At 45.3% G+C, this 27,875-nt stretch overlaps 1 protein-coding gene across 10 annotated transcripts in view; it reads left to right on the forward strand.

The window, feature by feature from the left end:
• kcnq2b (potassium voltage-gated channel, KQT-like subfamily, member 2b) overlaps positions 1-27,875 on the forward strand; it is a 176,007-nt gene that overhangs the window by 106,050 nt on the left and 42,082 nt on the right. For 5 of the 10 annotated variants that reach the window (XM_072556143.1, XM_072556145.1, XM_072556144.1 and 2 more), the window contains exons 2-9: positions 4,130-4,220; positions 6,010-6,136; positions 12,657-12,832; positions 16,331-16,456; positions 19,316-19,426; positions 21,101-21,196; positions 21,615-21,709; positions 25,885-25,953. In XM_072556143.1, coding sequence (XP_072412244.1) covers positions 4,130-4,220; positions 6,010-6,136; positions 12,657-12,832; positions 16,331-16,456; positions 19,316-19,426; positions 21,101-21,196; positions 21,615-21,709; positions 25,885-25,953 — 891 coding nt within the window. Of the gene's footprint in view, positions 1-4,129; positions 4,221-6,009; positions 6,137-12,656; positions 12,833-16,330; positions 16,457-19,315; positions 19,427-21,100; positions 21,197-21,614; positions 21,710-21,832; positions 21,965-25,884; positions 25,954-27,875 lie in introns of those variants that run through there. The other 5 variants (XR_011954540.1, XR_011954543.1, XR_011954541.1 and 2 more) reach the window with 5 other exon arrangements.

Here is a 27,875-nt window from a genome sequence, read left to right on the forward strand (position 1 = left end):
ATCTTCAGCATCTGCAGTATTTTGCTTTTGTTCTAAGCCAAGTACCTGTCTGCCCTTGATGGTGGAGGCACCTGGTGTCTTGGACAAGATTTATTCCTCAACCAGTGTCACTAAAGCAGATGAGCTGGTCATACATTTAATTGCTTTTGGGAGCTTGCTCTGTGGCTGCTTCATTTCCTACATTACCAAAGTGACTCATTGTCTGTAAGATACTTTTAGCACATCCTTGGGTTGTGCAAGACACTCTCCCATAAATAACTCTAATATTCTGGTCTGAGCGACTGGAGCTGCCCTCCTGTTTCGATTGTTTGTGGAATAAAGATCATTCCAATTCTCTCTGTGTATCACTGAATCACTCTCTTATCATTCTGTCAAACAATAATGATCCCTTTGAATGATTCCAGCTGGTGACCATTGTTAACGTTGAACAAACAGAAAAGTCTGGAAACGCGGAATAGGCTGGCTTGCAAATTAAATTGAAGATAGGCAGTGCTATTAAAAAAAAGAATATAGCTAAGGCTTGCTCTTTCTGATTAACTTTAACAATTGAGTGATGAGATGAACTAGAGCGTGAGAGGAAACAAAGATGAGCTTGTTATAATGGTTGAACAGGTTGATTTAATCAGCCCTGTGCCTCCTTATGGTAACCAGTTTTAATTCCAGGAATGTCTGTTAATGGATCTGTCTGTCAGTAGTTGGAACCTCCTCGGCTCAAAGCTGTTGATGGATTTGACTGTTCAAGTGGTAGACAGACAGACAGACAGAACCTGCACATTATTGACTGGCACCAATCTGTGGAAGCATGGGAGGGGATCATTCAATCCAATTACGGGTGGAAAATAAGAACTGTTTACTCTTCTAATCCCACCATCCAGTACCTGGTCTGTACACTTCCAGCTTACAAAGCCAGTGACCTTGACACTATCAATTCCTACCCACCCCGTACCTGTAGATGATCGCCTGGGACCATTCAGCTCCCATCCCCGTCCAAGGCCGACTGGGTGCTACCTCCTCAGCTCTGAACCGGTTAATCCGGGGTTCCAGGCTTCCAACTGAGGTTAGGCACAAGAGTTGACTCTGACACTCTAATGCAGTAGTGCGGGAGCAAAAGCAGAAATCATTGGAAAAACCTGAGCAGGTTTGGGAGCATCTGTGGAGAGAAACCAGTGCTGACATTTAGGGTTGGGTGACCCTTCCTCAGAACTGCACTCAGTGCCACACTGCTGGAGGGGCTGCCTTTCAGGTGAGGGATTTATCTGAGGCCCTGTTTACCCTTTTGGGTGAATTCAATATATCCAAAGACAATATTTTGAAGATGAACAGGGGTTTAATCCTGAGTCAATACTAATCCCTCAAACAATCATTAAAGCAAATAGATTAATGGGAGTTTGCTGCACCCAGGTTACATTTCCCACCTATAACAATGGCTATAATTTAAGAATGATTCATTATCTGTGAAGTCGTTTGGGATATTTGGAGGATGTGACAGTTGCTTTATAAATAGACTCGATTCCCTACAGTGTGGAAACAGACCCTTCAGCCCAGCAAGTCCACACTGACCCTCTGAAGTGTAACCCACCCAGACCCATTCCCCTAACATCTATTTCCCTCTGACTAATGCACCTAACACTATGGGCAATTTAGCATGGCCAACTCACCTGGCCTGCACATCTTTATTGTGCGAGGAAACCGGAGCACCCAGACATGGAGAGAATGTGCAAACTCCGAACCGAACCCAGGTCCCTGTCGCTGTGAGGCAGCAGTGCTAACCACTGAGCCACCGTGCTGCTCACTCAAATGTCCATTCTTCCTACTCTTGAATCACCTCTAGATTCTGATAGAGTTCTCAAGGTGGTTGTCTGTCAGTTGATGCAGTTTTTATTCATTGGCCTTCCCACTGGAAATGAAATGATGTGTCATTGGGACTTTCCCCATGCTTCCTTGTGACTGTGACACCATCACCTTCTCAGAAAAATAAGGTTTTGAGTTGTTCTCTGGCCGCGCACTGAGCTTTAGTGGCCTTCCGCCGCCTCCTGTAATAAAACCCGAAGATGCTGGTGAAACTCGGCAGGCGAGAGAAATGGCTTCAAAACAGGAGAAACAACAAAGAAGTCCCTGATTGTAGCAGGTCACATGGAGGTCACTGTTAAAAAGCACACAAACGTCTTCATTAGGAAAGAAAGGGAATAAAAAACAAAGGAAGATGCTGCCAAACCTTTTCAGAATACTAGTTTGACCCCGGTGGAGGGGTTGAAGTATTGTGTTCAATTCTGCGCATCACAACTTCAGTAGGATGTCGAGATTTTGGAAAAACAGCAGAGGAGATTGACTGGAGTGGAACATTGAGGGAGTTTCAATGATGTGGAGATTGGAGAAGCTGGGATTGCTCTCCCTCAAGCAGAGGGGAAAAGACATTTAATAAAAACTAATAGAACTGTGGATGCTGTAAATCAGAGACAAAAGCAGAAGTTGCTGGAAAACCTCAGCAGGTCTGGCAGCATATGTGGAGAGAAAACAGAGTTAATGTTTTGGGTCCAGTGACCCTTCCACAGATATTTAATCAGTGCATTCAAAATCACAAAAGCTTTTTGCAGAAGAGATAGGGAGGAACTGTCTCTAGTCACAGGACCTTTGATAACCAGAGGGACACCAGATTTAAAGTAATGAACTAAAGGAGGAGGTGGGGGTGAAAATAGGAATTTTGTTTCAGCAGTGAGTTGTCATGATCTAGACAAATTCAAGAGGAATTTTCAAAAGGAGGAATTTGAAAAATAACAGAAGGGGGAAGGTTTGCAGGCTGATGGGAAAAGATCAGGTGGGAGAGTGGGTCTAATTGGATAGCTCTTTCTTTGCATGGGTGTAACGGACTGAATAGTCTAAAATTGGAGGGAAGCGTCAGCCTGTCCAAGAGCAGAGCTTCAGGAACGTTTACCAAGAACAAAACTCCAGATTAAAGCCTGGAAAGGAAACAGTTAAAGGGACTGCTGATCAAGATAAATAAAATGTGAAATAGGGTGGATAGAATATTACTTCAAGATGAACATAGAGATGGCTAACAATAATTTCCACCTGACATTTGATAAAGCAGCTTCACTCCTAGAGTGATGAATGTTTGGAGTAATCAATCACTGAAGGCAATGCTTCAAGATTTTCAGGAAGACGCCTGCTGATGACATGGAGGGAGAGTTAATACATTCAAGAGCTGAATTTGAACAGCTCGAATGACCTTTGTAATCTCATGTGTCCTTATAATTATAACAAGCAAGTGGAGTCTGGAGTGACAGTACACATTGATTTACAGGGAAGGATGGGAACTGAAGCAAGATGGCTGAGTTCAAAGAGATGGTGATTTAAGATGAAAGAAGCAGATTAACAGAAGTGAATAAGAATGTGGAAAATAGTGAAAAATGGACAAAGCAATGTGGCCGTGGAATTAGACTTTTAAGAAAACTGAGAATCAGACAGGAAACAGTTTGGAGAGAAAGCTGTGACACACAGATCCAGATGTGAATTTGAAAAATGGTATTGTCATTGAAACATTTATTCAGTTGGTTTGACACAAAAGGTAAAAGCTTGCACTTTTCTGACTTTAGAATGTTTTGAAGCTCTTCCAGCCAATGAAATACTTTGTAAGTCTGGTGACAGTGATATGAAGGCCAATATAAACATAGCAAGCTTCCACAAACAGCAGTTGGCCAGATCTGATTGTTTTGGGGATGTGATGGAGCTTTATCTTACAATCACCCCTCTGCCACTGACCAACGTTTTCTCCCACTACAGTACTGCCTCGGTTTTCAAATTCTTATCACTGTTTTCAAATCCATCCATTGCCTTTTGCAATCTTTGTAAACTCTTACAGCCCTGCATTCTCTGCCCTCCTCTAACTCTGGCCTCATGAGTTGCCTGATTTTCATTGCTCCGTCATCAGAAACCGTGCTGTCAATAATCCAGACCCAGGGCTCTCTCATGTCTTCCCTAAATTCTCTCTGCTCCTTGTTTCCTCCTTTATGTCATCCTAACATTTTAACTCAGGGCAATATGATACCCTCTGATTTCCAGCACAAAGTGTTTAAATGTTACCTCAGATAAATGGTTAATTCATTGTCATTTCTTCGCTTGTGTTTTGCAGTTTTTTACTAGTCTTCTCTTGTCTGGTGCTGTCAGTTTTCTCCACGATCAAGGACTATGAGCAGCGATCAGAAGGAGCTCTGTATATACTGGTGAGTAACCTCAACCATTAACCGTGTGGCTAATCAGAGCTGGTCCTGCGTAGATTCCAATGTCAGGTGGGGTGGAAGATACTGCTAACTCTGATTAGGGAGCACAAAAAATCCAAAGATGTGCAGGTTAGGGTGGATTGGCCATGTTAAAAAGCACATAGTGTCCAGGGACAAACAGGCTGGGTGGATTATCCATGGGAAATGCAGGGTTATAGGGATAGGGTACGGGGGAGTGGGTCTGGTGGGATACTCCTTGGAACGTCCATGTGGACTTGTTGGGCCAAATGGCCTGCTTCCACACTATAGGGATTCTATGATTCTAAGAACTTTTAGTAGCAGGATGGAACCATCTTCAGAGAGGAGCCCCACCTTCGGGGGTAAGCTAATCGAGGTGTTTAAGATAATTGAAGAGTTTGATTGGGTGGATGGAGAGAGAAACGGTTTCCTGTGGCGAGAGTCCACACCAAGGTGTGCCGCGGTAAAATCTGAGCCAGGATGGTGAGAGGTGATGTTAGGAACCACTTTCTCACACACAGCTTGGAGTGGAAATCTGGGAATCTCTTCCTGAGAAGGAGGGTGTGGGTCAGCAAGAGCTTTCAATATTGCAGTCGGAGTGGCTCAGTGGTTAGCACTGCTGCCTCACAGCACCAGGGACCTGGGTTCGATTCCAGCCTTGGGTGACTGTCTGTGTGGAGTTTGCACATTCTCCCCGTGTCTGTGTGGGTTTCCTCCGGATGCTCCGGTTTCCTCAGAAGATCCAAAGATGTGCAGGTGGATTGGCTGTGCTAAATTGTCCAGGGATATGCAGTCTAGATGGGTTAGCCATGGGAAATGCAGGGTGACAGGGATAGGGGATGGATGGGATGCTGTTTGGAAAGTCGATGTGGGCTGAATGGCCTGCTTCCACACTGTAGAGATTTTACCATTCTATCAAGGCTATGGATCCAATCCTTGAGAACATGTGGATCAGAGCTGCCCAGAACTCCCTGTACTCCGAGGGGATGAATCAGCAGCTGTCATCTTCTCACTGTCAGACTCTCACAATGTTTGAAAAATTTCTCAAAGACGTGAATACATTATATAAATGCAAGTCATGTCTTTTGTGTGATCACAGTTGTCATGGAGCCTCTCTTGCTCTCTCACTCTCTCATGTGGCTGGAAGATAGTTGAGGAGTATAATTACTGAAGATTACTTACTGAACTGTTTACAGCACAAGAACGGGCCGTTCAGCCCAATGAGTCTATCTCAGTGTTTATGCCTCAAGAGGGTCCTCAAGTCTACCTCATTAATCTTATACTGTCCTCTGATTCCTTTCTGCTTCATGTGTTAGTCTGGCTTCCCTTCAATGTATCAATATGTTTGGGTCCACCTGGAGCAGCTCTGAAATTCCATGTTGGATTTCAAAGTGAGTAGCATATATTGAAAACTCCTTAGCTTTGGTCCCCAGACAAATAGTAACATCTTCCCTACATCTGACTGATTAAAATTCCCTTCTAAATTTTATTAAACTACTCCTCAACCGTTAAATCTCCAGCCTGTTCACACTTTTCTGTGAACCATGACCCCTCAATCTTGGCCTTATCTTGGCCTTATCTTGGCCTTATCTTGGCCTTATGGGTTCTTTCTATTATCTCCAAAAGCCTTTCTCTAAGACAGAGACTCAGAGCAAGAGTTCTAGTGCAGTCTAACCAAGATTCTGCCGATGTTCAGAAGACAGGGCTTGAGTTCCCAGGTTCAGGGCGATCTGAGAATTGTTGTATCTCTCCACTCCGCCACCCTCCACTGCAGGAAATCGTGACGATCGTGGTGTTTGGTGTGGAGTATACGGTACGGATTTGGTCTGCTGGCTGCTGCTGTCGGTACCGAGGATGGCGAGGGCGACTGAAGTTTGCACGGAAACCGTTCTGTGTGATCGGTGAGTGGATGAAGTTACTTACCCCTTTGCCCCTGAAGGATGCCACACAGGAAGATCCCGGGCTTGTTCCTTGGGTACTTGGCTCTCATCCTCCCTTTGGGCCACAGGAATGATAAACCTACTGGCTGTGGATTCTATTCCGGTCACTATTGCTGAACGCTGCTGGGAAATGCAACTGGGAATGTTTCCCGATGGGGAGCAGTGTTCTGAGTTGTGAAGCCACACTTAGTCAAATGTGTTTCAGACTTTCTGAAAGGTAGACCAATTCTGCAGTTTTCGTAATGATGTTATTGCTAACAACAGAATAGCAACAATAACAACAGGCCACATCCAGGGAGCAACAGTAATAGGGGCTGTGTGGTTGCTACTGAATTTAATCTCTCACATACACTCTCTCTCATACACACACACTCTCACATACACACACTCTATCTCATACACTCACACACACTTTCTCTCTCATACACACACTCTCATACACACGCACACTCTCATAGACACTAACACTCTCATACACAGTCTCTCTCATACACACTGTCTCATACATTACCTCATACACACACACTCGCTCTGTCTCTGTCTCACATAGACGTGCGCGCACACACACACGCGCACACACATACACACAGTGAAAGGAGTATGTAGAGTGTTTGTGTATGCAATCCATCTACCAGGCCCCACTGTCAGGGAAAGGCCACCAGCATTCTCAAAGATCTATCCCACCCTGACAATGTTTTTCTAAAACCTCTACCACTGGGGAGAAGATACAGAAACCTGAACACACGCATCAGCCATTTTGAAATTGTTTCTATCCTACTGTTGTAAGAATACTGAATGGACTCACAAACGCTTAACATTCGCCTGTACCTGTGTCTTTTGTTTTTGCTACTGTTTACCTATTACAGTCAAAGAGTCATAGAGATGTACAGCATGGAAACAGACCCTTTGGTCCAACTCGTCCATGCCGACCAGATATCCCAACCCAATCTAGTCCCACCTGCCAGCACTTGGCCCATATCCCTCTGAACCCTATTGCAATTGTACCAGCCTCCATCACTTCCTTTGGCAGCTCATTCCATACACGTACCACCCTCTGAGTGAAAATTTGCCCCTTAGGTCTCTTTTATCTCTTTCCCCTCTCACCCTAAACCTATGCCCTCTAGTTCTGGGCTCCCCAACCCCAGGGAAAAGACTTTGTCTATTTATCCTATCCATGCCCCTCATGATTTTATAAACCTCTATAAGGTCACCCCCTCAGCCCCTGATGCTTTAGGGAAAGCAGCCCCAGCCTGTTCAGCCTCTCCCTGTAGCTCAAATCCTCCAACCCTGGCAACATCTTTGTAAATCTTTTCTGAACCCTTTAAACTTTCACAACATCCTTCCGATAGGAAGCTGACCAGAATTGCATGCAATATTCCAACAGTGGCCTAACCAATGTCCTGTACAGCTGCAACATGACCTCCCAACTCCTGTACTCAATACTCTGACCAATAAAGGAAAGCATACCAAACGCCGCCTTCACTATCCTATCTACCTGCGACTCCACTTTCAAGGAACTATGAACCTGCACTCCAAGGTCTCTTTGTTGAGCAACACTCCCTGGGACCTTACCATTAAGTGTATAAGTCCTGCTAAGATTCATTTTCCCAAAATGCAGCACCTCACATTTATCTGAATTAAACTCCATCTGCCACTTCTCAGCTCATTGGCCCATCTGATCAAGATTCCGTTGTAATCTGAGGTAACTTTCTTCACTGTCCACTACACCTCCAATTTTGGTGTCATCTGCAAACCTCTTATACTCACATTCAAATCATTTATGTAAGTGATGAAATGTGGACCCAGCACCGATCCTTGTGGCACTCCACTGGTCACAGGCCTCCTGTCTGAAAAACAACCTTCCACCACCACCCTCTGTCTTCTACCTTTGAGCCAGTTCTGTATCCAAATGGCTAGTTCTCGTTGTATTCTATGAGATCTAACCTTGCTAACCAGTCTCCCATGAGAAAACTTGTTGAACACCTTACTGAAGTCCGTAAAGATCACATCTGCCACTCTGCCCTCATCAATCCTCTTTGTTACTTCCTCAAAAAACTCAATCAAGTTTGTGAGACATGATTTCCCACGCACAAAGCCATGTTGACTATCCCTAATCGGTCCTTGCCTTTCCAAATGCATGTACATTTTGTCCCTCAGGATTCCCTCCAACAACTTGCCCACCACTGAGGTCAGGCTCACCGGTCTATAGTTCCCTGGCTTGTCCTTACCACCTTTCTTAGAAAGTGGCACCACGTTTGCCAACCTCCAGTTTTCCGGCACCTCACCTGTGACTATCGATGATACAAATATCTCAGCAAGAGGCCCAGCAATCACTTCTCTAGCTTCCCACAGAGTTCGAGGGTACACCTGATCAGGTCCTGGGGATTTATCCACTTTTATGTGTTTCAAAACATCCAGTACTTCCTCCTCTGTAATATGGACATTTTTCAAGATGTCACCATCTATTTCCCTACAGTCTATATCTTCCATATCCTTTTCCACAGTAAATACTGATGCAAAATATTCATTTAGTATCTCCCCCATCTCCTGCGGCTCCACACAAAGGCTGCCTTGCTGATCTTTCAGGCCCTATTCTCTCCCTAGTTACCCTTTTGTTCTTAATGTATTTGTAAAAACCCTTTGGATTCTCCTTAACTGTATATGGCAAAACTATCTCATGTCCCCGTTTTGCCCTCCTGATTTCCCTCTTAAGTATATTCCTACTTCCTTTATACTCTTCTAAGGATTCCCTTGATCTATCCTGTCTAAACCTGACATATGCTTCCTTCTTTTTCTTAACCAAACCCTCAATTTCTTTAGTCATCCAGCATTCCCTATACCTACTAGCCTTCCCTTTCACCCTGACAGGAATATACTTTCTCTGGATTCTTGTTATCTCATTTCTGAAGGTTTCCCATTTTCCAGCCGTCCCTTTACCTGCGAACATCTGCCCCCAATCAGCTTTTGAAAGTTCTTGCCTAAAACCGTCAAAATTGGCCTTTCTCCAATTTAGAACTTCACCTTTTAGATCTGGTCTATCCTTTTTCATCGTTATTTTAAAACTAATGGAATTATGGTCAGTGGCCTCAAATGCTCCCCCACTGGCACCTCAGTCACCTGCCCTGCTTTATTTCCCAAAAGTAAGTCAAACTTTACACCTTCTTTCGTAGGTACATCCACATACTGAATCAGAAAATTTTCTTTTACACACTTAACAAATTCCTCTCCATCTAAACCCTTAACACTATGGCAGTCCCAGTCTATGTTTGGAAAGTTAAAATCCCCTACCATAACCACCCTATTATTCTTATAGATAACTGAGATCTTATAGATAACTGGGTGGCACGGTGGCACAGTGGTTAGCACTACTGCCTCACAGTCCCAGAGACCCGGGTTCAATTCCTGCCTCTGGTGACTGTCTGTGTGGAGTTTGCACATTCTCCCTGTGTCTGCGTGGGTTTCCTCTGGGTGCTCCGGTTTCCTCCCACAGTCCAAAAATGTGTAGGTTAGGTGAATTGGCCATGCTAAATTGCCCATAGTGTTAGGTGAAGGGGTAAATGTAGGTGAATGGGTCTGGGTGGGTTGCTCTTCGGAGGGTCGGTGTGGACTTGTTGGGCCGAAGGGCCTGTTTCCACACTTTAAGTAAGTAATCTAATCTAATCTCTTTACAAATTTGTTTCTCAATTTCCCTCTGACTATTTGGGTGTGCATAATGCAATCCCAACAAGGTGATCGTCCCTTTATTATTTCTCAGTTCCACCCAAATAACTTCCCTGGATGTATTTCTGGGGATATCCTCCATCAGTACACTGTAATGCTATCCCTTATCAAAAACACCACTCCCCCTCCTCTCTTGCCTCCCTTTCTATCCTTCCTGTAGCATTTGTATCCTGGAATGTTAAGCTGCCAGTTCTGCCCATCCCTGAGCCACGTTTCCGTAATTGCTATGATATCCCAGTCCCATGTTCCTAACCATGCCCTGAGTTCATCTGCCTTCCCTGTTAGGCCCCTTGCATTGAAATAAATGCAATTTAATTTATCAGTCCTACCTTGTTCTCTGCTTTGTCCCTGCCTGCCTTACTGTCTTTGTTCTCAACTGTACCAGTCTGATTGAAATCTTTTCTCACTATTTCCCTGGGTCCCATCACCCCCACCTTACTAGTTTAAATCCTCCCGAGCAGCTCTAGCAAATCTTCCTGCCAGTATATTAGTCCCCTTCCAATATAGGTGCAATCCATCCTTCTTGTACAGGTCACCTCTACCCCAGAAGAGATTCCAATGATCCAAAAATATGAATCCTTCTCCCATACACCAGCTCCCATACACCAGCATTCATCTGCTCCATCCTCCTATTCCTGCCCTCACTAGCTCGTAGCACCGGGAATAATCCAGATATTACTCTTGAGGACCTCCTTTTTTAATTCCTGCCTAACTTTCTATACTCTCCCTTCAGAATTTCAGCCGTTTCCCTTCCTATATTGTTGGTTCCAATGTGGACAATGACCTCCTACTAGCCCCTCTCCCCCGTGAGAACATTCTGCACCCTCTCTGAGACATCCTCGATCCTGGCAGCAGGGAAGCAACACATCATTCTGATTTTTCGCTGCTGGCCACAGAAATGTCTGTCTGTAACTCGGACGAGAGAGTCCCCGAACACAATCGATCTCTTGGAACCTGCTGTAACCCCCATTGCATTAGAGCCGGTCTTAGTACCAGACACTTGGCTGTTCATGCTACACTCCCCTGAGGATACATCACCCCCTACATTTTCCAAAGCAGCATACCTGTTTGAAATGGGGATTGCCACAGAAGACTCCTGCACTACCTGCCTACCTCTCTTACCTTTCCTGGAGTTAACCCATCTATGTGACTGTACCTGAGACTTCTCTCCCTTCCTATAATTGCCATCCATCACATCCCCTTGCTGTTGTAAGTTCCTCATTGCCTCTAACTGCCTCTCCAACCATTACTATCTATGCTACGTAACTCTGTGCTCTGCCTGTATTGCTCGCAAGCCAATGCTTTTCACTGTGCCCTGGTACACATGACAATAAATTCAATCCAATTCAACTCACGCACATACACGCGCTCGCATGCGCATACTCTTTCTCACACACACTCTCACATAAACACACTCTCTCTCTCACACTTTCTCACCCTGAGAAAACATACAACACATTAAGCTGATGGGTCTGCCTGACGCTATTGCTCTATAACTCTATTTTCCTTTTCATTTGTCTGCTTCACTGTTAATCTCTGCTTCTGTCTGTCTTTGCCTCTGCCTCAGTCCCTTCTCTGTATGTCAGACTCTTTCATTCTCTCTGTTTGTTCTCTATCTCTCCCACTATCTCTCCCTTCCTCAGTATCTGTCTATTTCCCTTTTCATCTGCCTGTTATGTTTCCCACTGTCTCTTTGCCTTGCTATCCATGTGTGTGTCTCTCTCTCCCATTGTCTGTCTGACTGTCTGTCTCTCTCTCTCTCTCTCTCTCTCTCTCCCTCTTTCTCGCTGGTCTCTGTGTCTGTGTCTCCTTCTCCATCTGCCTGTTCTTCTCTCTCTCTCTGGCTTGTTCTCTGTGTCTCTGTCTCCTTCTCTGTCTGTCTGTGTCATTGTCTCAGATTTGTTCTCGTTTTTTCTCTCTCTCTCTCTGTTCCTGTCTCACTGTCTCTGTTTATTCCATTGTCTCTTCCTCCCCCTCTGTCTCTCTTTCTCTTTGTCTCTCTGTCTCCCTCTCTATCTCTCTCTGTTTATCTCTCTGTGTCATTGTCTCACAACACCAGGTTATAGTCCAACAGGTTTAATTGGAAGCACACTAGCTTTTGGAGCGACGCTCCTTCATCAGGTGATAAGGAGCATCGCTCCGAAAGCTAGTGTGCTTCCAATTAAACCCGTTGGACTATAACCTGGTGTTGTGTGATTTTTAACTTTGTATACCCCAGTCCAACACTGGCATCTCCAAATCATGTGATTGTCTCAGTCTTGTTCTCTATGTCTCTCTCTGTCTGTCACTGTCTGTGTCTATCCCACTGTTTCTCCCTCCCCTTCTGTCTGTGTGTGTCTCTCTCTCTCTCTGTCTCCCTTTCTATCTCTATCTTTCTCTCTGTCTCTCTTTTGTTCCAGTAAATCCCGCTTTCAGTTGGTTTCACTTTATTACATTTACTGACTGATACAGGATAACTCCACAAACCCACACTGAGCCCCCATTCCCTGACTCTGTTAGCTGGGATACCCTCCCCCTCTCTCCTTCACAAGTTGCTGATATTCAAATCAAAACGCAGGAGCTAGTTAAACTCGCGACTTTGCTCTCCCACAGTGTAATCCTTGGCACTTCCCAGTTTAAAGAGATATCAATAACTCCTGTTGTTAGGGAAAGGGAGTGGGGGAAACTGGAAGACTTTATGGCAAGGTCCAATAGGTTAGATTTGATGGACAGTTGGCACTTTAGGGGAGTGACGTTGTTTGACCTGACTTTCCCCATCTAGATGTCATGGTTCTTGTGGCCTCCATCGCTGTCCTTGCGGCAGGGACACAGGGCAATGTCTTTGCCACGTCAGCCTTGAGGAGCTTGAGGTTTCTTCAGATCTTACGGATGATCCGTATGGACCGGAGAGGGGGCACCTGGAAACTGCTGGGATCGGTCGTCTATGCACACAGCAAGGTAACTCTGTGAGAGGGATGGCGAGCAGGACTTTGGGAATACTGACAGGAGAAATGGGAGCAGGAGGAGGCCATTGGCTCGTTGGGCTTGCTGCGCCATTCAACAGGACAAAGGCAGAGCTGTAGGTTCCCACTCCCCTGTTCCCAGTGAGATCCAAAACCCAGCTCCTTCGATCCTGAAGATTCTCACCAACTGGGAGCAGCCAAGACTCTCAGCCAATGCTTTTAGTGAAGGCAGTTCACCTCATCTCAGTGGGGTGGCAATGGCCTAGTGGCATTGTCACTGGACTATTAACCCAGAGACCCAGGCGACGTTCTGGAGACCTTGGTTCAAGTCCTGCCATGGAAGATGGTGGAGTTATGAATAAAATCTGGAATTGAGCACCAGTGCTGATCGTGAAATGATTGATGGGGGAAAGAAAGGCCCATCTGGTTCACTAATATCCTTTAGGGAAGGAATCTGCCATCCTTACTTGGTCTGGTCTATATGTAACTCCAGACCCACAGCAATGTGGTTGACACTTAACTGCCCTCTGGGCAATTAGGGATGGGCAGTAATTGCTGACCTGTTGTGATGCCCTCCTCCCATGAATTAATAAAGAAAGTACCAAATGATCAGCCCCTTGTCCCGAGACTGTGCCCCCTGCATGTTTGAGATTCTTCAGCCTGTGGGAAACATTCTCTCAGTATCCACCCTGTCAAGTCCCTCAGGAACTGGGATGTTTCAATGGGATCACGTCTCATTCTCTTAAACTCCGGGGATTATCGATCCAAAATGCTCAACCTCTTGTTTACAGGACGACCCCATTCCATCCCCTCCCAACCTCCTGTGCAGCTATATCCTGCTTCGATATAATGACCAAAACTGCTCTCGGTCCACCCTTCAGAGGCTGCGGCACTGATTCTAAACATTAGCCTCGCACTGAGACTTGCCGACAATGAGAAAACACTGTGGAGAGGTGGATATGGAGTGAACAGTTGTAGGCCTGTGGAGAGGGAGCTGGAGGCTATGAATATGGGGTATGGGGGAGGGTGGGCTGGGTGTTTGGGTATCAGACTGTGCTCATTTCTGCTCCTGTAGCAGCCTCCCGTGATGGGGAGGGGGGAGGGGGGAGCAGTGAGTGTATACGTGGCCCAGTCCAGGACAGTCCATGGAAATATGCACAAGGAACACGTATAGGCTCTTTGGCCCCTTTGAACTTGCTTCAAAATTCGATTAGATTGTGTCTGATTTTAACCCCAACTCTACCTTCCTGCATTTCCCTGATAATCTTTCAGCCCTTGGGTCATCCAGAACCTTATCAACCTGCATCCACTGCCTTTTGAGGAGGTGAGTTCCAAAGACTCTCAATCTTTTGAGAGAAAAAAATGTTTCCCCATAGAGTCATAGAGCTATACACCACAGAAACCGATCCTTCAGTCCAACTTGTCCATGCCACCCAGATATTGTAAATTAATCTCGTCCCATTTGCCAGCACCTGGCCCATATCCCTCTAAATGCTTCCTATTCATATACCCATCCAGGTGCCTTTTAAATGCTGTAATTGTACCAGCCTCTAACTCTTCCTCTGGCACCTCATTCCATACACGTACCACCCTCTGTGTGAGAAAGTTGCCCCTTAGGTCTCTTTTATATCTTTGCCCTCTCACCCTAAACAGGTGCCGTCTAGTTCTGGACTCCGCCCCCACCCCAGGGAGAAGACCTTGTCTATTTATCCTATCCATGCCCCTCATGATTTTATAAACCTCTGTAAGGTCACCCTCAGCTCTTGTCTTAAATGAGCACATCCTTCCTTTTTAACCTCTGACCCCTAGTTCTAGAATCTCCCACAAGAGGAACCATCCTTTCCCAATCCGCCCGGTGCAGCTCCCTCAGTATCTCCAGAGGATACAGGCCCAGCCTTTTCTCTGGAGGCGGTCTGCTCCTTCCAGGGATTATTTGGAAGTATTTAGATGTGCAGCGTGACACCAAGATGGACAAGGCTGTGGTCAGAAAGGACGGTACTGGAAAAACACAGCATCCGAGGAGCAGGAGAGTCGATGCTTTGGGCATAAGCTCTTCATCAGGAATGTGGATGGGGAAGGGGTCTGAAAGATAAGTAGGGGGATGGGTGGGGGGGGTGGTGAAGGTCAATGGGAAGGTGGATGTAGGTGGAGGTGATAGTGATAGGTCTGTGGGCAGGCCAAGTGTTGGAAAATGGGATAAGAGAATAGTGAATTGGTTGTTTCTGACTAGCACAGAAGGGCTGAAAGGCCTTTCTCATGCTGTAGAACTCTATTATCCTATGGTGATGACTTTATTAATGTGGGGGAGCCTCCTGTATACAGAACACTGTATATATATTGCTCAGAGGTGATGTCTCCAGCTCACCCATGATGTGACCTGTCCTTGCATTCCTTAGAGAACACCTGATCACCCCCAACCCCCAGCCCCTGCCGTGCTCTCCCAGCTACCTGGGTCATGTCTGCCTCTCCCAGTGAGATTGCTGTTGCTGCCCACTGTCTCATGCATTCTGATTGGCCCTCCAGGCTTCAGCAGCCCATTCCCGGGCCCTAATTGGTCAGTACTGGGTGGACTATGCGATGGGTGACCAACACACTCCCTCAGTCCAGTAATCCATAATCCAGCGATCGCTCTGGTTTGTTCCCTGTGCCCTTTCTCCTCTCTAAGTGAATTTCTTGCAGCAATTTAAACTCTTTGTATGTGGATAGGTTAAAATCAGGCTTTGCATTGACTAACAGGCCTTTTCTAACAGCCAAATGGCCATTTGTGCATGTGCGTTGTGGGCTATTTGACTGTAAAAGCATCAGATTTTCTGCAGGCTCTCTCCTTGCAGAAGGTCCTACTTGTACTATTTTGAAGAAGAAAAGAGATAGTTGGCCCAGAATCCTGGGTCACTGTTTAATTCATCAGTCTGCATCATTAAAATCGTGAAAGTGGGGCGCACAGTTTTAAAAAAAAATTGCCAGTTGAGACAGAGACCAGGATTGTTTTTTTTAAATCTCTCTCTGATTGGCTATTCTGGCATTCACTTTCCCAGAGAGCGGTGGAGGCTGGATCATTGGATATTCTAAAGGTGGAGATAGATTAGTGACTGATGGAGGAATCAGAGTATTAGGATGAAGAGGACAGCAGCATGACGACCACAACCGAACAATCTACGGTGTTGTCACCTGGCAGAACAGGCTCAGGGGCCTAAATGGCCAATTCCTGCTCCCTGTTGGTATAACCTAATGGTTTGTCACATTACTATTTGTAGGTACTTTCTGCATTGGCTAAGTGACTGGGGTAACTCTTCATCATAAGAAGCTCAGTTAGCTGTGAAGTGTTTTGAGACTGGGTGAGGTTGTGAAAGTCGCGATATAAATGCAAGTCTTCTCTTTTCTTTCCATGTCTCATGTCTCACTTCCTTGATTCTCACACTTCAGTTCCAGCTGTTTGTCTTGTTTCTTCCTCTCTCACTCCCTCTATCTCCTCGCTGTACCCACTGCCTTTCAGGAGCTGATCACTGCTTGGTATATTGGCTTCCTGTGCCTCATTCTCGCCTCTTTCCTGGTCTATCTCGCCGAGAAAGATGACAACCAAGATTTTGCAACGTATGCGGATGCCCTCTGGTGGGGTTTGGTGAGTGTATTTATCTCTGTACTAATTGTAGGGCTCGAGTTCTGAGCTTTGCTTTGTGACGGGGAGCTGATTGATGAAATGACTAGGAGTTGAGAGAGGGTGATGTTCAATGAGACCTGAGTCTCCTCATGCACCAATCACTGAGAGTAAATGTGCAGGTGCAGCAGGCAGTAAAGATGGCAAATTGCGAGCGGATTTGAGGACAGGAACAAGGACATCTTGCTGCAATTATACAGAGCACTGGTGAAACCACATTTGGAATACTGTGTGCAGTTTTGGTCTCCTTGTCTGAGGAAGGACATTTTTTCTGTCAAGGGAATACAGCAAAGGTTTACCAGACTGATTCCCGGGATGTCGGGACTGATGTATGAGGAGAGATTCACTCGGTTAGGATTGTATTCACTGGAATTCAAAAGAATGAGGGGGAATCTCATAGAGTCAAGGTTAGAGTGGTGCTGGAAAAAGCACAGCAGGTCAGGCAGTATCAGGATGAAGGGCTTTTGCCCGAAACGTCAATTTTCCTGCTCCTCGGACTCTGCCTGACCTGCTGTGCTTTTCCAGCACCACTCTAACCTTGATTCTAATCTCCAGCATCTGCAGTACCCACTTCTGCCTAGGGGATCTCATAGAAACCCATAACATTCAAACAGGACTAGACAGGTCAGATGCAAGAAGGATGTTCCTGATGGTGGGAATCTAGAACCAGGGATCATAGTAAGGATAAGGGATAAACCTTTTTGGACAGAGATGAGGAGAAATTTCTTGCACCAGAGAGTGGTTTTCATTACCACAGAAAGAGGTTGAGGTCAAAGCATTATGTGTTTTCAAGAAGGATATATCTTTTGTGCTAAAGGGATCAAAGGATATGGGGGAGGGTGGGATTAGAGGATTGAATTGGATAATCAGCCAAGATGATATTGAATGGTGGGGTAGTCTCAAAGGGCCGAATGGTCCGCTCCTGCACCTATTTTCTATGTTTCCATCCTGGTCAGCCAGAACTGGCCACTTTGTGCGCAATGGCTTAATAGTTAGCTCTGCTGCCTCTCAGTACCACAAACCTGCTCAGGCAACTGTGTGGAGTTTGCACATTCTCCCTGTGTCTGCGTGGGGTTCCTCCAGGTGCTCCGGTTTCCTCCCACAGTCCAAAGATTCGGGTGGATTGGCCATGGGAAATGCAGGGTTACAGGGATAGGGTAGAGGAGTTGGGTTTAGGTTGGAAGCTCTTCGGAGGTATGGCGTGGTCTCAATGGGTTGAATGGCCTGTTTCCCCACTGTAGAGATTCTGTGAACTGGGTCTACATTCGCCCAATGGGGATATCCAGTGGCTGAGTCTCCTGAGTGGATAAAACAATTCAGGAACTGTGAACTGTGTTCATTGACTGAAGTTCAGCAATTTGATAGGAGTTGACATGGTTTGGGGATACTGTTTGATTCGAGATGTCCCAGTGACAGACTACAGTACAACCTCAATTATCTGAACACTTGATGATCCAAATTTTGGACTATCCGAACAAGATTTCAAGGTCCCGATGCTTGGGTAAACTGTTATCTGAACATTCAATTATCTGAACATTCAATTATCCAAACATTTGATATCTGAACAAAATACTCCCCACCTGTGTTGCCCTGTATACCTTCCGATTTGATTGTGATGCCTGGAGAGGCTAGCAGCTAACAGCTCAGTAACGACTCTTCAATCACTCAAACTCCATACCAACTCTTTCCACTTCATTATCCCCTTCACCTCTTCAGATCCCACCCAGGAACATACTCCTTTAGACAAGCTTCTGGTCTGTTATCTCTTCACTTTTTATTCAATCTTGGGACATGGGCATTACTGGCAAGGTTGGTATTTATTGCCCTGAGATGGGTAAGCTACCATGTTGCCATGGGACTGGAGTCACATATAGACCCAGACGAGGTGAGGATAGCAGTTTTCCTTCCCTTGTTATTATCTCAGCTGGTATGAATATAGGCAAGTCAGATCAGGAGTGAAACTGACTTTTTAGACCCTAACTTTGAGTTATTTTTTAACTGTGGAGGGTTAATTATTCATCGCAGTCTGTCACTGTACTTTTAACACAAAGAAGAAAATGTGCATTAAATAAGAAAAATGTTACACTGGGCAGAAAGATTGGAATGATTTCATCACAAATGTCGGAAAAGGATTCAAACTTATGCTCTTCCTTTCTCTCAGCAATTTCCTTATCTGTAACAAAAACACAGCTAAATCTCATCACCAGCTTAAGACCAAGGCTTCTTGCTCAGGTTGGCAATTGGTTTCCTTTCTGTAAATTTCAACAAGTTCAGTAGGTGATGTTTCTTCAGCTGGTAGTTCTCCCTAAGACACCTAAAATAAACCACAAGCAGTACTCACTGTTAACATCAGAGCAAGTTTCCTAAACTCAGTTCCCAGCAATAGATTTAAATAAATACTTGGGTCTCCACTCTCTCTCACCCATGTACACCCTCCCTCCTGGACCTTTCTGCATGTTTGTGCCTCTGGATTCCTGTTTCTAGGCAACAGTGCAGTTTACCCTATCTCCTTGTTTAATGCATTAAACTTTGCACCCCTATCTCTTCACTTCAACGCTTGTAAAGTCTTTTTAAAATTAGCATGCAAAGTCCTCCAGAATTCTCAGCACCGATCTCACAAGCACAACTCTGAAAATGAAACTCAAGTAACGTCTCCCCCACTTCTGAACACAAAAATGTTTCTCAACTAAATGTAAAGTTGTGTATCGTTTCAAACAAGCTCGAGGACATTAGTGAGGAAGTTGGGACTTCACATAATCCAGCAGCTTCACTGTCATTTCTGTGTGACTGGCTTTTTATTTGTGGCCTGATGTATCTCTACAGATCACCCTGACAACCATTGGATATGGAGACAAGTATCCAGTCACATGGAATGGTCGACTCTTGGCCGCGACGTTTACTCTCATCGGGGTCTCTTTCTTTGCCTTGCCAGCGGTAAGCAGAACACAGGGAAGGGTGAATACCATGGTGTGCTGACACAGCCTGGACTCCCATTGGGAATCCAGACCTTTCCTCCCACCCTCACCTCTGGTTGGATCCTGACTGCTGACCGGATCTGATTACCGACTCACATCGGGATCCAGATCTCCCCACCGAATCCCAATCTCCACCTGGATCCCAGACTCTGATCTGGCTCCCGACCTATCTGGATCCCAGTTCCATCCAGATCTGAATCCCCAGCCAGATCTTGACTGCCATCTGGGAGATGACCCCGACCAGATCCCGATCCTGATCCCCAGCTAGATTCCAACTCTGCAAAAGTGAGGACTGCAGATGCTGGAAACTAGACTTTAGATCAGAGTGGTGCTGGAAAAGCACAGCAGGTCAGGCAGCATCAGAGGTGCAGGATCCTGCTCCTCAGATGCTGCCTGACCTGCTGTGCTTTTCCAGCACCACTCTGATCTAGATTCCAACTCTGGACAGGTCCTAACCTGTGTGGATCTGACCTCCCTCACCGTGAAGGGAAAAGGTTCCTTCAAGACTTGTCTGTACATTTATTGGTCTTTCTTTCATTGTCACTGGGTCAAGATCTAATCATCAAACTGAGAGAGAAGAGGGAGAAAGATTTGAAGAGAGAAATGAGGAAAGGAATGACTGAGGGGAAGGAGGATAGAAAAAGTGAGAGATAATGAGTGATTAATTCCAACATTGCTAATGCCTGTGTCATCGGTTTGAGGGTGGGGATGTTTTATGAAGGGTTTGCTTGTAAATCATTTAGGAGTTCCATGGTGGGATTTGATTTTGATCAGATTTGATTTGATTGTTGCAGAAGTCAGGTTAAATGGCTCACAAGCAAATTAGGGATTTGAAATATTGAAATAAATATAAACATTCTCCAGGATATTAATTCACCAAAATTAGGAGTTTAGACATTGACTGAACATTGAGTGTAATACCTCAGCAAACCTCTCCATTTTGGGAATGCGCTGTTCTGGATGTTTGGTCCGGAGTGTGTAGTGAAGGTAATTTACAATTCAGTGGGTAACAGTGAATATAGGAGAGTGTGTGTGTGTGGGGACATAAGGAGAGTGGTTACTGATGATTCAGGATTAGGTTTGTATCAACAGCAGCCTGTACTCCTGTTTAACGTCCTTATTGATCTGATTTTTGCTACCACATTGAGAAGCTCATTTCCTGAGCCCACACTAACTCCACCTGATGAAGAAGTGTCGCTCCGAAAGCTAGTGCTTCCAAATAAACCTGTTGGGTTATAACCAGGTGTTGTATGATTTTTAACTTTGTACACCCCATTCCAACACCGGCACTTCCACATCATAAGTCCACCTCAGTCTCTTGTCCCTTTAGAGCTAACTTCTACAGAGTTAGAGTTGAGAGTTCCTTACTGTCAGGTCTTTATTGTTAGCTCCAGATTACAGGCCGTATCTACTTCCTTCCAGATGCAATTGTCAAAACACGAGAACAGGAGATTCTTCAGTCCCTCAATCTCCTCCCATTTCATTAGATCGTGGCCAATGTTTATCTCAACTCCCTCTACCCTCTTTGCTTCCTTTCCTCTTAAAACCCCTGCCCGACAACAGTTTGTTGGCCTTTGTGCTTGAGAAGGAAATTACAGAGGAGCTCTTCCTGATGTTTTTTCTTGTTATCCAGGGAATTCTGGGTTCTGGATTTGCTCTGAAGGTTCAGGAGCAACATCGACAGAAGCACTTTGAGAAGCGGCGGAATCCCGCGGCTGGTCTCATCCAGGTGAGGCAGATGAGCTCTGAGCTTACAGGCAAAGGTGAAAGGGCACTGGGCTGGAAGGACCAATGGTGCCTCATGAAACGACACTGACAAGTTTGGAGAATTGAATTGATCGCCTTGAGGGAACGCATTTCATGTACACTAGGGGGTGGAAGGACGTTTGTGAAGGTCTTCTCTCATCCTTCAGCAATGTCTGTCCCGAGTGGGATGGCCAAGGTTGACTCAGGCTTGCACGGGTCAGAGGGAACCGAGGTTCGAACAGGACAATTCCTGGGTTCTGCTCAGCGCAGGGACTAACTGAGGGAGTGGCTTCAGCTAGTTTGAACACTGATTCAGGCGTTGCAGCAATAAAGAGTGGGAAAATGCACAAATCTAAGAAGAATAATCTGATAATCTTTGTGTTTCTATGTTTCACACAAAGGCTGCCTGGCGATATTACTCCACCAGTCTGGGCCGGACAGACCTCCATGCCACTTGGCAGTGCTTTGAGCAGACGCTGACCGTCCCAATGTACAGGTAGGTGTGGGGGCAAGTCCTCCCCTGTCTCCAAAACAAGATCAGACTTGGCTTTATGATTTAATTCCATTTATTTATTTATTTATTTAATTTCAAATTTCTTTTTATTTCCTTCCATTTTAGTTCAGTTCCGCACAAGTTTATTTTTGCTCCATCTCTTCATTGTAGTGTCAATGCCGTTGTCATGCAGGTGTTTCCATAGAAACCTGGATTCCACACGCAAGGCTTTGTGATAAGTGGCAGTCGGACAAGTAGGTACATTGTATGTGTTTGTGTTGCTGTGCTTTCTGAGTGTGCCTCCTGGTGGTAAACTCCCTCTCGCTGAACAACACATACACTTTCTGTAAATATTTCAAAAATCACAGCATCATCACATTTAAAACTATAAGGAGAGATGTTTCTTTCATATACCCCCAGTCAGGTGGAAAGTTAGAGTGAAGCAAGTTCCTTCTGAAGAATCTAATATGTGGGACTTCAGTCTCAGACTAAGGCTTTGACTATTTAGGATGAAGAAGAGGGAATATTTTTTCACAGGGTGTCGCTGACTAGGCCAGCACTTGTTGCCCATCCCTACTTTCCCAGAGTGCAGTTCAGAGCCAACCCACATTGAATTCTTTATGCAATCTTACCTCAGAGGGTTGTGGATAGTGTCAGAGTCTTTTCAAGACTAAGATGAATGGATTTCTGGGTACAAAGTGAATTAAGACCATAAGACATAGGGGCAGAAATTGGGCCATTCAGCCCATCGAGTCTGCCCCACCATTCAATCATGGCTGATAAGTTTCTCAATTCCATTCTCCCGCTTTCCCCCTATAACCTTAGATCCCCTTGATACTCAAGAACCTACCTATCTCCATCTTAAATATACTCAATGACCTGGCCTCCACAGCCTTCTGTGACAGTGAATTCCACACATTCCTCACTCTCTGGCTGATGAAGTTTCTCCTTATCTCTGTTCTAAAAGGTCTTCCCTTTACTCTAAGGCTGTGCCCTCGAGCCCTAGTCTCTCCAACCAATGGAAACATCTTCCCAGCATCCACTCTGTCCAGGCCATTCAGTATTCTGTATATTTCAGTTAGATCACCCCCCTCATCCTTCTGAACTCCATTGAGTATAACCCAGAGTCCTCAAATGTTCCTCATGTGTTAAGCTTTTCATTCCAGGGACCATTCTTGGGAACCTCCTCTCAACCAGGGCCAGTACATCCTTCCTGAGATATGGAGTCCAAAACTGCACACAATCCTCCAAATGTGTTCTGACCAGAGCCTTATAGAGCCTCAGAAGTACATCCCTGCTTTAATATTCAAATCCTCTCAGAATAAATGCTCTCATTGTATTTGCCTTCCTAACTACTAGCTCAACCTGCAAGTTTACCTTGAGATAATCCAGGACTAGAACTCCCAAGACTCTTGCACTTCAGATTTCTGAACTTTCCCCTCATTTAGAAAATAGTCCATCCCTCTATCCTTCTGACCAAAGTGCATGACCTCACACTTTCCCACATTGTATTCTATCTGCCACTTCTTTGCCCACTATCATTACCTGTTCAAACCCTTCTGCAGCCTCCCCATCTCCCTCACTGTTACTCGTCCCTCCACCTATCTTTGTGTCACCTGCAAACCTAGCCAAAATGCCCTCAGAACTGAGGGATAGTGGAAGATGAGCTGAGGTGAAGCTTACTGAACGGCCACCTCCAGTTCCTATTTCACATTTATCCCAAAATAACAGGTTCATCTTAGTCACTACACGACGGATCCTTCTTTACTGTGGAAAGTTGCTACCTGATGATGTCATGTTGTCAAGGCTAATGAAAACATTTGGATCCCCACAAAAATAAACCCAACTGTGGGAGCCCAGAATGGGTCAGGGTATGTATTGTGGCACAATGGTAGTGCCCTACCTCTGAGACCGGAGGTCCTGGTTCAAGTCCCACCTGCTCTGGCAGTGTGTATTAACATCTCTGAGCAGATTATTTAATCATATCTATAAATCCAACTTCCCAAAGGACTCCTTATGGGTCATGGTGCTCTTTGAATGTGTTCCTAGAGGTTTTAGCACATTGGGCAGCCTTTCTTCCATCTCCAGTAATTTTACAAACGGGAGTATTCAAACAACGTGTTCCTGTGTTTCTCCTTGGGTGTTGCTTGCCAACATGACCTGGAGGTCAAACGCTGAGAAATTTGAGTGATGCTCCCAAGATTGACAATGCAACCTATACACTGGCCAGTCTGATTAAAAATAGGATGGGATCCTTCAAACTGGACCTTGGTTATCTCCTTTGTTCCTCTCTCCCTGGCCTGCTTGGTCAAATCAATCCCTTCCTGGCAGCACAGTAGCTCAGTGGTTAACACTACTACCTCACAGTGCTAGGGACCCAGGTTCGATTCCACCCTCAGGCAACTATCTATGTGGTGTTTACACATTCTCCCTGTGTCTGTGTGGGTTTCCTCCGGGTGCTACGATTTCCTCCCACAATCCAAAGATGTGCAGGTTAGGGTGGATTGGTCGTGCTGAGGGAGTTTGTGGTGCTGGAAAAGCACAGCAGGTCAGGCAGCATCTGAGGAGCAGGCGAATCGACGTTTCAGGCATAAGCCCTTCATCAGGAATCATGCTTCTCGGATGCTGCCTGACTGGGTGTGCTTTTCTAGCACTATACTGTCGATTGTGATACTCCAGCATCTACAGTCTCCGGATTGGCCACGCTAAATTGTCTGTAGTGCTCAGGGATGTGTAGGTTAGGTATGTTAGCCATGGAGAATGTAGGGTTACAGGGAAAAGGTAGAGAGGTGGGACCGAGTGGGATGCTCTTCAGAGGGTCAGTGTGGACTTGTTGAGCCAAATGGCCTGTTTCTACATTGTAGGGATTCTGTGTGTGTTACAGGCTCCAGAGTCATTTACTCTTACCATTCCACATTTCAGCCCCAGGTGTACACCACGATTATACAGGCTGTGTTTTATCCTCTGGGTTTTACAAGGAACCTCTTGTTGAGTTGGAACAGGATTTAAAGTGGTCTTTCCAAATTTCCAAGCATTTTGGGTCTGACAAATTCCTGGTCAGAATTCTGAGGTTGTTTTGAAAACATAATGTAGTTCGGTTCGGGTAAAAAGCAGCAAATTTATGCCTAAGTCTAACCAGTGATTTGCAAAAGTTTACCATTACTGAACTAGAAGGCATATGTTTAAGGTGAGAAGGCAAAGATTTAAAAGGAATGTAAGGGACTACTCTTTCACACAGAGGGTGGTACGTGTATGGAATGAGCTGCCAGAGGATGTGGTGGAGGCTGGTACAATTACAACATTTAAAAGAATGTGTAAATGAATAGGAAGGGTTTGGAGGGATATGAGTCAAATGGAACTAGGATATCTGGTCAGCATGAACAAGTTGGACCAAAGGGTCTGTTCCATGCTGTACGTCTCTGTGACTCTATAACTTGGTATTGCGCCCAACGCCTCTGCTCACAAAGCCCAAGGGTTCTGCATGTTTAATTCAGAACTGTGTGAATGCATCCTGCTACTTTCAAGAGCTGTGTAATATTAAGCTTTCTATCTCTTTCTTTCATGTTCTTTTAGCATAGGATCTTCTCCAAAGGATGCTGGAAGATGTTTCATCCCTGTTCGATTTAAAATGATTGCAGGACCACCAGAATCTGTGCTAATTGAGGCAAAATAGAGAGAGAGGTTTAGCAATTTTTTTTTGAGCAAAGGAAATCATGATTTTCTTGTCAGTTGTTTAGAATTTGTTTCTTATGAAATTGATTCCTGGGGAGGTGACCATCGCTGGCAAGCTTGGTCTTTATCACCCATCCCCAACTCCCCCTAGAGAAGGAGGGTATGTGTTACCATCTTGAATTAGTATAGGGCTGGAGTCATATATACACCCAGATTGGCTAGGGATTGCCTGTTTGCTTCCCTTGAGAAACCAAGTATGTTTTTGCAATAATCTGGCAGGTTCTTTGTGGGATTATTTAACTGATTATAAGTTTTCAAATAGTGCGGGTGTGATTTCAAAGAGCTCAAAGTTGATGGACTGTGAATCTACTCACACAGCAGGATGATGTAGCTGGGGAAGAGTGTTCCTTCAGAGTTCAGATGGAGTCTGTTCATTGAAGTCCTGGTTTTCACCAATTCTTGTGTTCAAACCACATCATCTCCTCTTCTGTGTGCTGTTGTCACAGGCTGATCCCTCCACTCAACCAGCTTGACTTACTACGGAACCTCAAGAGCAAATCAGGACTCACTTTCAGGTACTGACCACATCTGGACATAACATGACCCTTTCAATCATAATTTGGATGTCCAGAGAGAAACACACAACATTCCAAATCATTCTGAGGACAAGTTGCTTGTCTTCTTTTGAGTTTAATGAGCTAAGGGAGTTTAATTTATCATGAAGAGAGATTATCCAGATTAGCAGAGCAGTTCAGGCAGCATCCAAAGAGCAGCGAAATCGACGTTTCGGGCAAAAAGCCTTCATCAGGAATAAAGGCAGTGAGCCTGAAGCGTGGAGAGATAAGCTAGAGGAGGGTGGGGGTGGGGAGAGAGTAGCATAGAGTACAATGGGTGAGTGGGGGACAGGATGAAGGTGATAGGTCAGGGAGGAGAGGGTGGAGTGGATAGGTAGAAAAATAGATTGGCGGGTAGGACAAGTCCGGACAAGTCATGGGGACAGTTACTGAGCTGGAAGTTTGGAACTAGGGTGAGGTGGGGGAAGGGGAAATGAGGAAACTGTTGAAGTCCACATTGATGCCCTGGGGTTGAAGTGTTCTGAGGTGGAAGATGAGGCATTCTTCCTCCAGGCGTCTGGTGGTGAAGGAGGCCCAGGACCTCCATGTCCTCGGCAGAGTGGGAGGGGGAGTTGAAATGTTGGGCCACGGGTCGGTGTGGTTGATTGGTGCGGGTGTCCCGGAGATGTTCCCTAAAGCGGTCTGCTAGGAGGCGCCCAGTCTCCCCAATGTAGAGGAGACCGCATCGGGAGCAACGATAAATGATATAGTTTCCTCATTTCCCCTTCCCCCACCTCACCCTAGTTCCAAACTTCCAGCTCAGTAACTGTCCCCATGATTTGTCCGGACTTGTCCTACCTGCCTATTTCCTTTTCCACCTATCCACTCCACCCTCTCCTCCCTGACCTATCACCTTCGTCCCCTCCCTCACTCACCCATTGTACTCTATGCTACTTTCTCTCCACCCCCACCCTCCTCTAGCTTATCTCTTCACGCTTCAGGCTCACTGTCTTTATTCAGGATGAAGGGCTTTTGCCCAAAATGTCGATTTCGCTGCTCCTTGGATGCTGCCTGAACTGCTGTGCTCTTCCAGCACCACTAATCCAGAATCTGGTTTCCAACATCTGCAGTCATATCCAGATTAGGCCTGTTTTCTCTACAATTTAGAGGTTTACGGGGTGATTTGATTGAAATTTTCAGGATATTAACAAGAAAAGACAGGGTAGAAAAAGATAAACAATTCTCACTGGTTGGGGATTTCAGACCGAGGGGTGTAATTCAAGAATGAGGGCCAGACCATTCAGGAGAGATGTTAGGAAGCACTTCTGCAAACAAAGAGTGAGAGAGGTTTGGGACTCTCTTCCCCAATGGCAGCGGATGCTGGAGCAGTTGTTAATTTTAAATCAGAGGTGGTTAAATTTTTGTTAGGCAAAGGGATTAAGGGATGTGGGCCAAAGGCAGGTATATGGAGTTCGGCCACAGATCAGCCATGATCTTATTGAATGGTGGAGCAGGCTTGAGGGGCTGAATGGCCTACTCCTGTTTTTTATGATTAAAGGGTATAGGCATAGATACAGCAATGTTATATCCTCTGATGGATACTCCAAAATGATGGGGCATTTTTGAAGGATCTTGAGGGTAGATTTCTTTCTTACATCCTGATGGATATTTTTACCTCAGGCACCCCTAATAGAGATTGTTCACACCATTCAATTCTGTTATTGTTGGAAGCAATTTTAGGTTCCTTCATCAACACCAGTGACTAAACATCAAAAATATTTTATGATGTCCTGGAGTTTTGAAAGCTGCTATAGAAATGCACCTCTTCCGGTGTAAGGTTCAGTCAAGGCAATGATGATGGGTCTTGAAATGGTTTAAAATAAGAAATTATAAAGATTGTGGAGAGGTCACTGGCATGTTGGAGGGTGTTTTTTGATCTTAGG

This window comes from Chiloscyllium punctatum, chromosome 37 (genome assembly GCF_047496795.1).
Source record: "Chiloscyllium punctatum isolate Juve2018m chromosome 37, sChiPun1.3, whole genome shotgun sequence".
Lineage (NCBI taxonomy): Eukaryota > Metazoa > Chordata > Chondrichthyes > Orectolobiformes > Hemiscylliidae > Chiloscyllium > Chiloscyllium punctatum.